Genomic DNA, 14,272 nt, shown 5'->3' with positions numbered 1-14,272 from the left:
TCACTGATGACACCACATCTAATCTGTCCCTCTATTATCCACCTTCCACTGGTAGCAAGAGTGAGATGATGGATACAGAAACCTTACATTTTCTGATGAAAACTCTTTAATATCTTCCCCATTGTTTTGGGGATAAAAACCTAAATGCTGAATGGTGCTTCCCAAGGTGGGCTCCCAAACAATGCTGGGTTTCCTAGTTCTGCATCCCCCATGCCCTATCCACTGTAGTCCTCATCAAAGTTCCTGTTTTCCATCTGTTCCCTCTGCTAACTGATAGGCTACTCTTTACCCTCTAGGCTGCAAGCAGAGTCCACATGTGTTCCATTTTACTTGGACAACTCACTATTAGCAATTAGCAGGTGCCTGGGGATGAAATGGATAAATGAACTTGACTAAGCACAGGGCCCTACTGAAAGGCTCTGGATCAATGTTAAATGATACAGAATGTGACCTGTGTGTTTCTGATTAGCATGTGACTTTAGAATCAGGTTGTTTGAGATGTCTTCCCTGCCAATACAGGGTGAAATATCCAGGAGAGGAAAAGAGGAAAGAAAATGCCTAATATGGTGCTTCGATTGTGGCCATGGCCTTTTGTGAGGGCCTTCCATGCATGTTTGTGCTTGTAATCACTCAGCTCATCAAAAGCGAGTGAACTGAGCCAGGTGACCCACACAGCATGCCAGGGTCCCTCTTGCTTTGCACAAGGCATTTGAGGCATGTCATGTCTCTATGAGGCAACTTGAACTTACCTTTTCTGTTTGCTTTGTGGTTATACTGTGTGGCTTTTTGAGCAGGACACAACTTCAGTGAAATGTGAATTAGTTATACAGTGGTTCTTAATTGTCAGTTTTATTAGACTTCTTACAAGAAACCTACTTCATTACTACATAAGCCATAGTCCATCACTGAGAAAGGGGAGGATGCTCTCAAGTGTTTTTCACTCTACCTGGTGTCTTAGAAACAATGTTTCTAAGAAACCCATGTCTAAAATGGACGTGACACTGTAGTTCAAGGTCAACTTTTATTATGTATAATTCTTAGGGTCAACACTTCTTTCATGTGTCTCACCAAATATGTAAAGAAAACTGACAGACACAGAGGAGGAACTTTCCTTGGAGTGCTGGACAGAGTCAGCTTGTTAGTCATGTACAGAAAAGTACATGTGAACTTCCCCTTTCAGAGTAAGAAATTAGGTTTGAAGTTCTAGGCTATACAATCAGCTTATCACTCCATCAAAGTCCTCAGAATCAGACTGCTCAATCTCCACACGTGTGTGAAAGCAATACATCTACCTTGTAAGGCGGAGGTGGGCCAAGGAATTTACTAGTAAATTACTTTTAAATTACTAGTTAGTAAAAAGTTCAGGCTCTGTGGGCCACTTAGTCTTTCATAATTACTCAGGTCTGTGACCATAGATGTATGTAAATGAATGGACATGGCTGTACCTCAATGAAACTTGATGTAGGGAAAATGGCACTTAAATTTCATGTACTTTCACAGTACATGAACCTTCCCTTGGTCTAGTTTTACATCCATTTAGAAGTATAAAAGCTGCCAGGCAGAGTGGTTAATCCCAGCACTGGAGGAAGGCAGAAGCAGGCAGAACTCTTCATTTCCAGACCAGCCTGATCTACATAGTGAGTTCTAGGACAGCCAGGGCTACATGGAGAAATCCTGTCTCAAAGAAGGATAGATAAACTAGAAGTATAAAAGCCACTCAGCTCATAGTACAGAATCCTTCCTGGCTGTCATTTAGAGTCTTTTACAGATCTGGGACATAACACCACAGAGCTTCCAATACCCAACTCTGTTTACCATGTACTCTGGGCCTGAGCACCAGTCTGGTTGCCTATAAAATAGGTCAGCAATGCCTTCCTTCTAGTGTTCTGGTAAGTTTACAGATGATCCCACATGATAGCCTGTACAAGGTGGACTTTAGCAAGCCATAGCATGTTTGACACAGCTGGATGAACAAAAGTTCCTGGTCATCATGGCGTACAGGTATAAATTCCAAGTAGAGATGACAAATCAGGCACAGAGCAAAGGAAAACTAAGGTTTGGGCTGGACTGAGAGGAGACAGGCTTACTCCACATTTTCTTTCTAAGCAGCCTCAATAGGGTAGGAGCACTGAAGGTGACATGTCAGACTCCGAGAGGTAGAAAGCGCTCCGGCTGCCTTCCTCCAGTGCTGGGCATGGCGTCTAGTCTGAGTTTGCTCACTTAGTCATTCTCTACAAAAGAACATAAATAGAATGGTGTGGAAAACATGAGTCATGTTTTGAGCTGCGACAGCAGGGAACTAAATTCCAGGCACCTTCCAAGAAAAGAACAGTTCCCTGGGAACTGGTTCACAAAGGAATAACCCAGACCATAGTTTTGCTGTTCTGAAAGTTGCAGTGTTGAGGATTCAGAGAGAACAGCTCTGGCATTACTGTGATGGAGAAGCAGATGGTCTTATTCAGTAAAGTGTAAATTGCAATACTAAGGCAGGAAAGGTGGTGAAAGCAACATGGCCTGCTAAGGATCCACATGGGCAAAATCTCACCTAGCACTTCATATTACCACCTGAATTCTATAAACCCTTAACACTGTAAGACGCTCAAAATGCAGGAGGCTGGAAAACTATTGCAGCTAAGAAGCATGCAATGTAAAGAAGACAGGTCAAAACCAGAAGCAATGAAAGTGTAAGGGTAGAGACTCAGAGACCAAATGGTAGAGTAACTCCTGACAGTGAAATGCCTAGAGGATTTCCACTAGATTACAGATGACCTTAATCAGCCACTACTGGTCAACCCAGAAAGGAATGTTTGCAGAGATAGCCTGCCTCCCAAAATAATCTGTCCTGCTAGAGGCAGACAGTTCTCGGAAAGAGGCTATGAACACCTATAGCTGCCCCTTAAGGCTGCAACACTTCCCTCATTCCAAGCCCCTCACTAGTATAAAGGGCTGCACCTCCCTGCTCCCAGGCCCCTCAATTTCCCTTGCTGTGTGTGCCAATAACCACAGTTGTGTTAAAAGTCAGACTCTGGTCTCTTTCTGCCTTCTGCCTCTTTCTACTGCCTCAGGAGTCTAACACCAGGAGCTGCAGAAACTGGGGAAAGGATGTGAAAACAAGGTGGTGAGTTCAAGAGCCTGTAGACAAGTCTGTGGTGCATCTTCACTAATGACTGATGTGGGAGGGCCCAGCCCATTGTGGGTGGTGCCACCCCTGGATGGGTGTACCCGTCCTAGGAGCACCTGTCCAGGGATGGCACCTAGGTTGCATAAGAAAGCAGGGCAAGCCATGTAAAGTCTCTAAGATGCATTCCTCCATGGCCTCTGCTTCAGTCTTCTCTCTGGGTTCCTGTTGTGAGCTTCTGTCCTGATTTCCTTAAGTGACAGACTGTGGCCTGGGATGTGTAATCAAATAAATTCTTTCCTCCCTAAGTTGCTTTTGGTCATGGTGTTTATCCAAGCAAACTAAAACACTCACTAAATTGGAAAATCTAAAAGAAATAGATGCATGTCTAGATACACATGGCCTACCAACACTAATAGAGTTGGCAGAGATTTCAAGACAGCCTAGTATTGACTGTGGCATGCAGTTGTGGTCATTAGGGGTCACTCTTATGCATATCTCCAATGAAAAGGAGCAAGTGGGACCAGGAGAAATACAAAACGTACAGTGTGAGAAGAAAAGAAGCACCAGGAAAGGGGTGCTGGAGCCTGAGTCCTGAACTCCAGAAGATAGCACCTCTAAACCTCCTGACCTTAAAAGGAATGAAGGGGCAACATCTGGTTTACTAAGCTCCCAACTTGTAAAAAGGCCTTAGAGGAACACTAAAGCCTTGAAAAGACCCATCCATGACAGAAAGCTGATACAATGTCATTGAAAGAGGGGCCAAGTTCCAGCCCCAACAAGCAGAACTTGGTAGCTTTGGCCATGTGGTTCTGGCTTAGAGTCAAGGATACAAAAAGGGGTTGTGGAATCTCCTTCCTTAGCTAAAGAAAGCTGTGTGTGTCAGGGGTGTCCCAGCATGGGGGCTGAGCAAGGCCTCTGCATGAAGCTGTGAAGGTGAAGCCTGGATTGTGTTGTGATACCAGATTTGTGGAATACCTGCCAATGAGAGCTGCATTGGTGTGGGAACCAGCCTAAGAGAAAGAAATGTGTTGCAGTCAACAAAGCTGAAAGGAGTTAGAGAGCTGATGAATGCTTTGACATCGCGCTTGGAGATGCAGGATTTGGAGTTTGTCCTGCTGGGTTTTGTTCTTGCTTTGGTCCAGTGTTTCCTCACCACGCTCCCTTTCCAACCTTTTGAAATGGTAAAGTATATTCTGTGCCACTGTACGTTAGAAGTATGTGATCTGCTTTTTTATTTTGATTTTACAGGAATTACGGTTAAGAGATTGCAATGAGTCTCAACAACCACTTTGGATGTTTAAGCAGTGCTAGGACTGTGATATACCATGAGGACTTTTGAAGGTGGACTGAATACAATTTTGCATTATTATATAACTACAAGCCTGTGGGGCCAGGGAGTTGAAGGTGGTGGTTTAAATAAGAATGGCCCCCATAGACTCAAATATTGGAATGCTTAGTCACCAGGAAGTTGAATGGTTTGAAAGGATTAGAAGGATTAGGAAGTATGGCCTTGTTGGGAGGAGTGTGTCACTGGGGGTGGGCTTTAAGATATCAAAAGCCCATGCCAGGCCCAGTCTCTCTTGCTCTGCTTTCAGATCAGGGTATAGCTCTCAGCTACTTTTTCCAGCACCAAGCATGCCTGATACCATGCTCTCTGCTGTAATCATAATGGATTATTATTATTATTTTTTTATATAGGAGTTGCCTTGGTCACTGTGTCTCATCATAGCAATAGAACAGTGACTAAGTCAGTGGCTCAGTAACAAACAGTGAGACTGATTGAAAAAAACAAAACAAAACAAAAAAATCCCCAAGGAGTGAGAGAGACTGCTCATGAGTTATGAGAGCACATGTTGCTCTTGCAGAGGACTAGGATATGGCTCTCAGCACCTGCATGGCACTTACAAACCTGTATAATCAGTATTAAACATTTTCAAATAGCATCTTCGGCTGGATTTTTTTTTTTCCCTTCAAATATTGACATTTTTTTTTTTCTGGGGAAAACTATAGGAGAGAAAGTAATCCAGAAAGAAATAAAAGTACAAATAACCCTATCAACAAATCTCCACAAACATCAATCAATCTTAAGTTTTAAAGGCTGCCAAAGGCTGAGGCTGTTCAGATTGACAAAGTCTGAGCGCCCCCTGATGGCAAGTTGGAGCTCCTGCAGCGCATGCTGTAATTTTTGCTGTCCTTGGTCCAGCTAGTTTACTTCTTTCCGTCAAAAAAGTGATTTTTCTTACGCAAAAGTGTTCTGTGCAGGAAAAAATAAATTTATGAGTTTATGGCAGTGGGTTTGGAATGCTTAGGAAGCTTCGAATTTAGCAAAATGTAAGGTCACTGCAGATTTCCTAAGCTAGAGATGGAGGTGGGCACTTTATAAAGGTACATGAAGGACTGCCAGAAATCGTTCGTTTTTATTTTAATGGACAACTAGTATCTAAGTATCATTATACCATTCCAGGGAAAATAACAAATTAACAGACAGGAAAGAAAAGCTGTGGCCACCATCTGATCATCAGCTGCATGCTGGCGCCCTCCACTGGCTGATCCCATGGCTGCAGGCCTGCAGGGTTGGCAAGGAATGCCACCCATGGTGGCCCTGTTAAGGGGTGCGGGTGGCCCGGTGACTTTTAGTACCTTTCTCCCAGGCAATTATGTTGCGAGCACACACTCTTTTCTTTCGCCAAAAATCTTATCTTGATTCAACCAGAAGGCCGGAGTTACAAGGGAACCTGTAAACTGAATTTACAAGTGAGCTAGCTGGGAAGATACACTCTCCATTGAATAAATGGATCCTGGAGAGCGAAGCCGCTTCCTGGGGAAGGTAAAGAGAGACAATGTTTGCAGAGGAGAGGAAGCTCTGGCATGCACCCCGGAACAAAAGGGAACAAGTGGTCTTTACTCGGAGAACAGCTTCCTATTAGGACTCACTCCTTCGTACATCATGCCTTTCATCCCCACTCAACCACAAAATGATTTTACTGAAGCAAATACAATGGTAGAAAAAGATTTACACTGAAAGAATCTTTAATAATAAACTGTTGCCGATCGGCCTACTTGCCCGTGATTTATAATACAATAAACATCGGATTCTATTACGGCTCATACACTGGAGCCTCTGCTCTGCAAAACGGAATCTGAAAGCGTGGGGACGCCACCACCGTCACAATGAAATGAGCATGTACGAATGTGCTAAGAGTATCTCTTTGCATCTTTTATAGCTTGTGTGTATTAATCTGTAACGCTTATTAAGAAAGTCATTGCTATGCAAAGCAGCACCCAATCCCTTTCTCTGGCTTTTCAACAGAGTGCACTGTTTAGCCAATAGGAGGGACCCTCTGGCCCTCATTCTGCATTCATCACAGGCAACATTTGCACAATGTATCTCTCAAAGGCGGCTGAAAAGAAGGCCTTAATACTCATGTAAACAACTGCAAACCAATTACTTAATGAATCAGGCCCACACATAATGAGGTGCAGACAAAGAGCTATAAATGCATTTTTGCGCCCAAGCCCCTGCTTTAAAGTAAAACCCCTCAGCTGTAGTCTGGGCTTAACTAGCACATCATAATTATTGTCTCTAGGACATCAGAGGAAGCCATTTTTTTTTAAGGTCCAACAGGGTCCTTTTTTTTTTTTTTTTTTTTTTTTTTTTTTGAGATTGCTCATCAGCTCACTGACAAAATAGAGCAAAGAAGAATTTTTAAAAGTGCTACAGCAGCACAGCACTGCTATGTTTATTCTCAAGTACTGGGTTTCGAGACCACTTGTAAAAGCAATAAAGCACAAGGAGTGACTGCAGTAAGTGGGATCCTTAAATGTAAGCCTCTAAGAAATTTCAGTGAAGCCAGGCACAAACAGCAAAACCTGAGCTCTCCAAAGCCCAGGGCAGGGTATTAACAATAAGAGACTCAGCACAAGAACCAAACTGTGACGAACAGCACACCCAACCCACACTCACTGTTCAAAGCCTTTCATGCTAGATTACTATCAAGTATCTAAACTGAGGGTTCCTGGAAGACCTTTTAGTGGGTTTCTTTTTCTTAAAGGGAGCTGAAGAGATTACTTATGATTTTTTTGAAAATTAATTTCATACAGAAAATAATAACAGGAGGCTCCTTACTTTATTTGTAGAAAAACAAAGTTTAATTTTCCTCTGTCAAACTGTGGCCAGGTATGAATGACCAGGCTGAGAAGATGTCCTATCTGATCCTATTATTTTCTAAGTGTGTTTAAGAACTTCTCAAAGGATACTCATAAAGAACTTGTCTTAATGCTAGGCACTGGTGCTGCTCGCCTTGAATCCGGATCTCTGTAAACTTGAGGCCAGCCTGGTCTACAGACTGAGTTCCAGGACAGTCAGGGATACACAGAGAAACCCTGTCTCAGTGTGCAGGATGGGAGTAGGACTTGTTTTAATGTCTTTAAAACAATGGGGACAAATACTTCTAACAGTCTTAGAAACTAAAGGGTTACATTTTTAAGCCAAATGGTAACATTAAAACTGGGAACTATCTGTAGAATTGACTGACCTTTAAAAATTCTCTTAAAAGACACACAACTTGAATTTACTGTGTAACCCCAACAATATAGTATTCAATACTCTCCCAGTAAGCTCCTACTTTCTCAAAAATAAAAGCAAAAAAACCTGGCATTAAAGGTAATTTCTTATAAACAAGAAAGCATTTTGGATACTCATCAAGTTTCTAAAAGCAAGGATTTGAGAAAGTTAACCCCTCCAAATAGCCCAGGTCCTAAAATACTGTCATGCTTCCGTGAAATACAAATGAACAGATTTTGTGTCCATTTTCATTTCCTCTTAATATGACATTTCTGGATCAGATCATTTTGTTATTTGGACATTTCACACAGCAGAAGCAATGTAAAGGTCATGTTTTAACATTTTAGCAGGGTCAAGTAGTAAATTCAAAGGTAATGCAGCCATCTAAAGGACATGTTTTTAATAAGCAGTGCTACCGCAAAGGAGACTGGTGAGGCTATTTGAAACAGTATTTAGTCCAAAGTAAAATGGCTGCATTGGGCAATTGCTTAGATTCACATTAGAAATGCTTCCTAAGTGACTGGAAGTCACTGCATGATTACTATTGGATGCTGATGTCAAATTCAGCATGGAACTCGCTTATTATAGCTCACAAAACTTGTAAAAAGTGTTACATTTTAACAAGTGTAAAAAGATACATTCTGTCCTTTAAGGGGAGTAAGCAAGGACACATCAGAAAGGAGACAAATGTGGCTGGAAGACTTGCTTAAAAAAAAAAAAAAAGAAGCCATACACAAAAACTAATACGGAGCAATTGCCTGTCATCTATCAATTGTCTCAGAAAGAAGAAACATGCCACTTTATTTCTCTTAAGGCCTGATGTCTTCTCCCTGCCCCTTTCCTGACAGCCTCCTTTGTGTGGTCTCTAAGCAGTCCTACTGCGAGCAGCTGTAGACGCTAATTTGTGGTTCACTGAGGTGTCAATTGAGTCTTAAACCAAGGAAACAACAGCTGCAACACAATACTTGGCTCTGGTGCAAATATTTTCAAAGGTAGACTAAAGTTTTGACTGTTATTTTAGATAAACAAAAAAACCCAAACCATAACCCTCCATCAAGTCACACATAAAATAACACGCAGCGAGGGCTGAACTCATTGCGTAGTGACATTTCTCATCTTGTTACTGCTATTGAGAAAGATTTTCACGGCTTTACCTTGACAAAGGACTTCCTTCACTAGATGAAAAACTAGCTTCTGAGGCAATTTTGTAGGCTGTCTTTGTCGTGAGCGTGCTGCTGCCAATATCCAGATCTGTGACAAACACAACCAAGGAGAGTGAGAGTTAGCCATCACACAGCCTTGAGACAAATGCACATGCAGTCTCCCTGAAATTTTGGGAAATCAAGAGGAAGATCCTGTTCAAGTCACAGAAGGTTTCAGGGCTTCTAGGACCAGAGACGAAATACTCAGAACACTGAAAAGAAATGGGGAATTTTTTTATAATACTAAAATTAAATTAAAAACATACAAAGCTAAACTACCCAAGGGGTTCTGCGTTATTCTTCACTTTAATTGCTCAGTCTTTTGTTGTGATCTGGGGGGCTGAACCCAAGACCTCCTCAAATGTGCTAGGCAAGCACATGACCTAGAGTGAAGTCCTCAGCAAACTCTGCTTTAAATGGCCAGGGAGTACAAATAAGAGCATAGGTTGAACGATTCATTTTGTGAGGACACAGGCAGGGATGCTTGGCTCACCAAGACACGGGTACAGGGAACCAGGTCTCAGACATAAACTGACACTCCGGGATGACATGCTCCCACACTATCTATTCTTAAGCCCTTTGGCTAAATCCTGTTTCTTATCCTACAAAGAATAAATTTCCACTAAAAGCCATCAAGTTCACTCAGCCTGTGTTGAGGATGGTGGATACACAACACCATTTTCCCTGGGGATGGAGGCTGGACTGTCCCCACTGTCCTCAGCCTTGGATATTTCCGTGGGATTTCTGTTTTCAATGGGCAGTCACTCCAGATCTCAGAGAGTACACAGGCAGCTTTGCCACAGGTTTGCTGAGTTGCTAACCTGTGAATGCTGTGCCTGCATGTAATCTCTGTGGCAGATTAACTCTTTCAGTACCATGCCCATGCTCAACTCAAACAGGGTCTCCACATTTGTATGGGACAGGACTTTCTTTGCGTTATAAAAAGTGGGGCTCAGAACTTAAGTGGGTTTTCTCAGGAACAGATCTGGAGACAGAGACCTAAAACATCTAACTCAGAAAGTAACTGAGACAGGAGTGCTCCTGTAGGAGTGAGAGGCGAGGATGAGATTCCCACCCTTTGGTTTTCAGGGCGGGCAGGTTTCCCTTCACCCTCTCAGATGGTGTCTGCTCTCTGCAGCTCAGGTGACTACAGGACAGTAGAAGTGAGAAGGCAATGGAGAGTGGATGCAAGGTACTGTCAATTCTAAGAGCAGCCAACAGCATAAGAAGCTCCTGTCAATACTATCATCAGACTACTGGGATCCTTCAAGGTATCACCATGAGATAGACGGAGGAAACTGAACCTGCCTGTGTTCAGCCATACAACCTGTTAAGTGCCATTTCATGTATGAAAAGTTTAACAGAATATGATCAAAATACATTGTATAAGTGTATGAACTGTTCAAAGTAAATATTACTTGAAATAAGCTATTGATATATTTAATAGTAGCATAATTTTTATAGATAACAAGAGATGACAATTTATGCCAAATACTTGTCTTTTGTACCTGCCAGTTAGGTATCAAAATACACTTGCCATCTGGCACACAACTTTAATCTCAGCACTTGGGAGGCAGAGGCAGGCAGATCTCTGAGTTCGAGGCCAGCCTGGTCTACTAAGTGAGTTCTAGGACAGCCAGGGCTACACAGAGAAACCCTGTCTTGAAAAAACAAAAGCAAACAAACAAAAAACCACAATACACTTGCCCCAAATATCTGCAGCACTGCCTTCTCAGCTATGTGCACCTGCTAAGCAGTTAACGCTCTGAGCAAGGCTTTGCTCTCCTCTAAGCAGTCGCACTCTAAGCAAGGCTTTACTCTCCTGAGACCTTATTTATAAAATGAGTGGGCTGGACAAATGCCGTCTAAGACCTATCTCGATATAGACTGTATGTCACAAATGTGAACAGAGAGCTGACCCGCACTAAGATCTTTTTGAAGCGATCTTCTGGACAGAGGCCTTGCTCTACACCTTAAGAGACTATGATTTCTACATTTTTGGAGCTAAATCATAGTCACCAAAATGGCTGGCTCTCCCTAGGAGCTTTTTACTTCCAGGTCTGGGCTGGGTCTTTAACCTAAAGTGGATCACTGAATCATTAAGGCAACCAAAATAAATGACAGTGCCACTGATATTAATAAAAAATGCATTCTCCTAATATAGACAGATAGCACATGTCTTGAAAAAGTATCTGTCTGAGGAAGATATGTTTGAGACAAATGGAAACCTGAATATGGTCTATGAATTATATGACATTAAGAACTCACTGTACAACTCTGATAGGTGAAATAGAATATGGTCATAGAAAATTAAAGCCATCTGAGCCAGAAAGATGGCGTAGTTGGTGGTTAAGAGTACTGGTTCTGGGGGCTGGAGAGATGGCTCAGAGGTTAAGAGCACTGGCTGCTCTTCCAAAGGTCCTGAGTTCAACTCCCAGGAACCACATGGTGGCTCACAATCATCTGTAATGGGATCTGATGCCCTCTTCTGGTGTGTCTGAAAGAGAGCAATAGTGTATTCATATACATAAATAAATAAATCTTAAAAAAAAAAAAGTACTGGTTCCTCTTCCAGAGGACCTGGAGTTCAATTCCCAGTACCCCCATGGTGGCTCATAATCAACTATAACTATGGTTCTAGAGAATCCAACATTCTCTTCTGATATCCATTGGCACCACACATGCACATGGGACATACTCACATTGGGAAAATGTGTATACACATAAAATAAAACATATAAGTCTAAAATTTAAAAAATCATATATTTTCTTTCATATTATGTTCCTTTTATATTTTTATTTTTATTTTTGGTTTTTCAAGACAGGGTTTCTCTGTATATCCCCGGCTGTCCTGGAACTCACTCTGTAGACCAGGCTGGCCTAGAATTCAGAAATCTGCCTGCCTCTGCCTCCCAAGTGCTGGGATTAAAGGCGTGTGCTACCACTGCCTGGCCTTATATTCCTTTTATAATCGGTATTAAATTAAATACATGAAAAGAAGATATAATAAAATGAAAACAACATGTACAGTGGGAGAATGTAAGAAAATTAAAATTGAAACAAAACTCTAGACTAAAGAAACTATGTTTAAGCCTAAATGTTAGCTTTCTTGGAATTTACATTCCTTTCATTTTAACAGCAGAGAATCTCCCAGCATTCCCACAAGAGTGGACACGCAGCACAGAGCTGTCCTTACAAGAGGAAGAGATATAGGGAAGAACAGCTTGGAATATCTTCTGTGGGAGTTGGTGAAAAGATACCTCTATGAAACACCACATAGAAGCACAGGATCTATGAGAGCTTTACCATGTTGGGCCCATGCATCCAGGGGTGAGGGCCCTTCCAAATGCTTGACTGCTAAGAATGAAAAGTTCTTGCTCACTCAGACTCAGTAATACTCACTATAAAGCAAACTCTAACACCAAGCATTGTGGTGGCTGCTGCCCTCACCCCCTAGCCACAGGACTCAAGTGCTGAATCTGTCCCGACTTACTTGAAAACTGACTTTCAAATCTCTCTTCAGCTTGATTTGAATTGTCCTGCAGGGTAGACTTCTTCAGTAACTGGTAGGCTTTTGTTTCTATAGATGAAGAAAAGCAAAGTGTTCATCAGTGTTTCTTAAATTCTCTATGAGGCTAACATTTCTCAGATGCACAGGCTCCCTAGGGAACCCAATTTGGCTTCAAATTTGTAATTTCCTACCTCTTCCTCACAAGTGTATGTGTCAAATAAAAATTGAGTTGCACCTAAATTTTAAGACTCAGGGACAAACTTTAAGAGTTCATTTGAGGCTAGAGATTCGTCCTTTCAGTGGATCTGTGTGTAGATTCACTATCAAAATCAATCAAAATTCACTATTCTGAGCTTGCAGAAGTAGCATCTTGGAAGGAAGGTCTCTGGGCTCCAGGCCTTGATTCTCAGGCTCTTATACTAGAGTGTGGGACTCAGAGAGGGGAGAGAGAATACAAAGATTTCAGGAGGGTTAGAGGCAGACCTACTGGTTCGGTTCAGTGAAAAGTCAAATCCCAGGAGCTAAGGAGAGGGCGGCTGCCTATAGAAAGCAAAGCTAGGTGCACAGAGGGATCAGCAAAGCTGCAGCCATTGGTAGCAATTAGATGCTAGGGAAAGTGCTCATTGAAAGGGCGAGGACCAGAACACTATCTGGAGGCCATGCAATATGTTAAGTGATGGCGGGCCAGCTTCAGACTCTGTAGGCAAGAGCATGTTTTTTTGCTAGAGGTTCTTGAACAGTGCAGAACCCTCCCAGAAGAGTCTAGAAGGCTTAGCCAGGAAGTCAACCTCACAATGTGAAAGGGCCAAACAATGCTTAGAACTTTTTTTTTTTGGTAACTTAAGCCCAGGCTCTTCTGAAAGGAAAGGAGAGCAAGGAAGTTAAAGCTGCTACCTCGCCAATCCGGTTCCAAGGTGAATGGGTGCATGAATAAAGGAGAAAAAGTCACGCGCAGAAATAAAAGCCAGCCTGCTGTAACATAGGACTAAGAGCCGAAGAACCTAAGCTCATCCCAGCTGCAAGCAAAGCATAAATCAGAAAATCTGTGAACTAGGCAGCTGTAAAAGGCTTGATATACACTGTACCCTGTGCCTTTGAACTCCGGGGAAAACACTTCTCTCATCTGTAATGTTTGCCACTCAAGAATTATGCAGTAATTAAAACAATTAGATGAATCCAACATTTTTAAAGAAGCCAGTTCTTTTCATATTCAGAAACACACACACACACACACACACACACACACACACACACACACACACGTGCAAGCATCCTCAAGTTTTCAGTTCTGAATCCTGTAGTCAAGCACTATTATATATTCAACTCTATGTCAAATTTTAGCTTAAGAAGTAGAAAACATTGCAGTTTAAAACATACAAGACAAGAGGTCTACATCCATGTATCCAGCCAAGAGATTAAAACCTATTCTGTTTATTAATTCTATGCTGATGACACAATGAGATAAATATATTTCCTCTACTCTGTTACATAAGCTGCCAGAGCCCAATCATCCATCTTCCTGCAAAGCTGAGGGATCACTAAGAGGGTCTTTTTCTTTTTGATATGCATTTTGGGTCTAGAAAATAGAAGCAGCTAGAGAAAAAAAAGGTGAAAATGTGCTGAATAAAGGGGGTAGGACAGAGAGGATGCTGAGGAGAGGAGAAAGAGAAAGCCTCAACTTCTTATCTTTTATTCTCTTTTATATGCAAATGTACACCTGCTAAAATACTCCTAAATCTACAAATAAAAAGAAAATATCTGATGAACAAGTGCTTTTAACAGCCCATTACAAGATACACATGTGTTTCCCCAGCCTCTAAGGAGTGTATGGAGGCAAGGAATCTGCCCATTGCTTTTGCAGAAATCCTTAATAA

At 42.0% G+C, this 14,272-nt stretch overlaps 1 protein-coding gene across 4 annotated transcripts in view; it reads right to left on the bottom strand.

Annotated features, from left to right (window-relative positions):
- Kiz (kizuna centrosomal protein) overlaps positions 1–14,272 on the bottom strand; it is a 105,917-nt gene that overhangs the window by 4,051 nt on the left and 87,594 nt on the right. For all 4 annotated transcript variants that reach the window (XR_004118932.1, XM_031372142.1, XM_031372143.1 and 1 more), the window contains 2 exons: positions 12,381–12,467; positions 8,840–8,936 (listed from right to left, as the gene is read on the bottom strand). Coding sequence is in view for 3 of the 4 variants with exons in the window: in XM_031372142.1 (XP_031228002.1) it covers positions 8,840–8,936; positions 12,381–12,467 (184 nt within the window). In the remaining variant the exon portion in view is untranslated. The remainder of the gene's footprint in view (positions 1–8,839; positions 8,937–12,380; positions 12,468–14,272) is intronic.

Source organism: Mastomys coucha, unplaced genomic scaffold (assembly GCF_008632895.1).
Source record: "Mastomys coucha isolate ucsf_1 unplaced genomic scaffold, UCSF_Mcou_1 pScaffold15, whole genome shotgun sequence".
NCBI classification, from domain to species: domain Eukaryota; kingdom Metazoa; phylum Chordata; class Mammalia; order Rodentia; family Muridae; genus Mastomys; species Mastomys coucha.
This window is presented reverse-complemented; position numbering and strand designations above follow the sequence as displayed.